This window comes from Lolium perenne, chromosome 7, assembly GCF_019359855.2.
Source record: "Lolium perenne isolate Kyuss_39 chromosome 7, Kyuss_2.0, whole genome shotgun sequence".
Classification (NCBI taxonomy): domain Eukaryota; kingdom Viridiplantae; phylum Streptophyta; class Magnoliopsida; order Poales; family Poaceae; genus Lolium; species Lolium perenne.
In genome coordinates, this window is record NC_067250.2 from 173,658,688 (window position 1) to 173,661,718 (window position 3,031).

Here is a 3,031-nt window from a genome sequence, read left to right on the forward strand (position 1 = left end):
GCTAAGAATCCTAAGGAATTTCTTACTAAAAAGAATCGTAAGGAATTTCTACAAATCAAATAACCGACGTGAAAACGTAATTAAATTTAGTGAATTCCAATCCATCAACATTCGTGTTAAAATATTTTTAATAAACAATCCTTTGATCGATTTCGGCTTTGATGCTTTGATCCAACCGCTCGGGCCACTGCAGTTGCTGCACCCAGTCCACCGTGCACCCGTCTCCTTCCTCTACTTCCCGCACCCACTCCCGGAGGCCGGATCTCTCGAAACCAGTTCACCACTCAGATCCCAACCCTAACCGTCGCCCCAGATCTGCCTCGCCGGCGCCGGCGCCATGGCGTGCCTCGCGATCTCTCTGCAGCCGGTCAACGGCCCCGACATCCTCCTCCAGACGCGCTCCTGGTTCCCGGTCTCCCGCGCCCTCGCCGCCGTCTCCGCCTTCCGCCTCGCGCGCCTCCACCTCGCCCGCGGCAAGCAGCAGCAGCAGCCCGCCTCCCTCGACGCCATTGGCGACGACCCGCTGGCCGCCGGGTCGGGGCAGCTCGTGGTGGGCGTGGAGTCGCAGTACCGCGTCGTCTACCGCCTCGTCAACTCCATCTACGTGCTCGGCGTCACCACCGCCGCCGACCACGCGTCCCCCGCCGTGCACGCGTTCGCCGTCGCCGACGCCGTCAACCAGGCCGTCGACGTCGTCGTCGCCGCCTGCCGCGGCATCGACGTCACCCCCGAGAAGGTGCACCGCAAGTACCCGGAGGTCTACCTCGCCCTCGACCTCGTCCTCCACGGCGTCGGCTCCGTGCGCCTCACCCAGATCCTCGCCACCATCCACGGCGACAACCTCGCTCGCATGGTCAACTCCTCCCCCGACGCCGAGGCCCGCGCCCGCGGTGCTGATTCCTGGCCCACCGTAGAGCACCTCGCCCAGGACCGCCATGCCGCTCGTGACGCCTTCAACGGCGCTTCCTTCGAGCTCCCCATGGAGACCCTCGCTGCCGGTGACGAGTTCTCTGCTTCCAGCCTTGCGCCTACAGCTGCTGCCGCTACTGGGGACGAGGCACCGCCTGAGGACGCGCCTCCCATTGAGAAGGACCCCTTTGCAGCTAGCGACATGATTAGCAAGCCAGAGGAGGCACTGGTCGGTGGGTTCAAGAAGAACAAAGAGACTGCCCTTGTGGTTGCTGATCCCGCTGCTGCACTTGCTGGGCTGGAGGTCACCACTTTGCCGCCAGCTGAGGCCACTAAGCCCACACGTATTGGGGTCGAGGGATTTGAGGGCGACTACGGTGGAATTGAGTTTGGTAACGACGAAGCTTCCCTGGCTGAGGCATTTGAAGGGTTCAATGCGCCATTCGGGGGTGGGCTAGATGCTTCCGAGTTTGTTACCACAACCAAGAAGGATCACAAGGACAAGACCATCACTGGTCTTGAGCTGCTAGAAATGAATAGTGCGCAGGCACGGAATGCTGCTGCTGGTTCGCCGCTTGAGAACCTATTGGTGACCAAGAGCGCAGAGATGACCGTTCCTGAGTTGTGCATCGTGGAGGAGATCAATGCAGAATTCAAGGAGTCTATTCTTGCACGGGTTGGTTTGAAAGGTACACTATTTCTGCGGACGTTACCACCAAAGAAGGCAGCTGGGAGGGACACAGAGTTCTCATTCCGGCTTGAGGGTACTTCTGGAATGAAGAGGGCCGCCTTGCAGAGTACCGTGTTGAGTAGCCTCGAGAATGGCCTGTTCCATGTGAAGACACCATCAAAGGAGGAGCCCATCCCCATCATGAAATACAGCTTCCTTCCCAAGCACTCACCTCTCCCTTTGAGGATTCGCCTTGTAAAGCGCCATAGTGGAACATTACTCTCACTGATGATACATTATGCGTCGAACCCAATGTTGCCACAGCCGCTGAGCAATGTTACATTTATTGTTAAGCTTCCTGTGGATCCGACTCTGCTTACTGTTTCGCCCAAAGCTGTGTTGAACCGGGCAGAGAGGGAGCTCAGGTGGCACATCTCAGACATCCCTCTGAAAGGTCCTGCTGGACGGTTGAGAGCACGGATGCCTGTAGATCAAGACTCCAAGGATGGTGAACTAGAGGTTGTTGGAATGGTCAAGTTTGCTTACCAAGGGCCCTTCACATTGTCTGGCATCAAACTCTGTCCAGCCGTCAATAGCACTTCCCAGTTTAACGAAGTTGGCCACACCTTCTCCAGTGGGAGCTACCGCTGCATCTGATTTGGTACCTTCTCTGTATTGTAGCTGTTACTTTACCCCATTTTCATTTTGCTTCTACAACAGGGTGTGAAATTCATATTGTATGTAGTGAAGTTTATTTGTTTTGTGAGGCTGGAATTTAAAGATGTTTTTGAGTTGTCTATTATTATCTCGGTAATGGATATGATAGCTGTGATTATTGATCAAGGTTACATGGTATCTTTTGGAAGTTCCAGGCTAATACCATGGATTCATAAAAAAAAAACATGTACTGCTTCTTCTCATTATGGATGCAAAGAGAGAAACAATACTTGTGCCACTGTCTTTTGATCATTCTCTACTGAAAGCCATCATTACCCCTTTGTATACTTTTGGATAAAGGAGAGGATCCCCTCACCTTCCCAAAGGCACCGAGGCCTAAAGTCTTGGCTATCACTAGGAGACCAAAATTACAAACATATCAAACATATTGTCAAAGTGTGGCTACCTTTGGCTGAACCAGCCATATCAGAGAGAGAATTGAGTTCTAACACTTAACAATCCTACCAATGGTAGAAGCCCGGTCCAACATGTGAAAGCCAGACACAGAGCATTCACCACGGGAAGCAATTATCAATGCCTTCAAGGAGACGATGAACACCACGTCTCGTTGAAGTTGTGACTTGTGAGTTCCATTTATTTTGCATATTTGTATGTTTGGTTTTTCTAACAAATGCTATGTATGGCACTCATGTACTGTACAGATATGGAAAGATTGATATTCTGGATTTAGTCTTTATCATTTATTATTATTAGTTCTAGTTCATGTTTAACTTG

At 52.4% G+C, this 3,031-nt stretch overlaps 1 protein-coding gene across 1 annotated transcript; it reads left to right on the top strand.

Annotated features, from left to right (window-relative positions):
* Positions 1 to 241: 241 nt before the first annotated feature.
* On the top strand, positions 242 to 2,427 carry LOC127301095 (uncharacterized). Its single transcript, XM_051331308.1, has one exon. The coding sequence runs from the start codon at positions 338 to 340 to the stop codon at positions 2,234 to 2,236; it is 1,899 nt and encodes a 632-aa protein (XP_051187268.1). The 5' UTR covers positions 242 to 337; the 3' UTR covers positions 2,237 to 2,427.
* Positions 2,428 to 3,031: the final 604 nt, after the last annotated feature.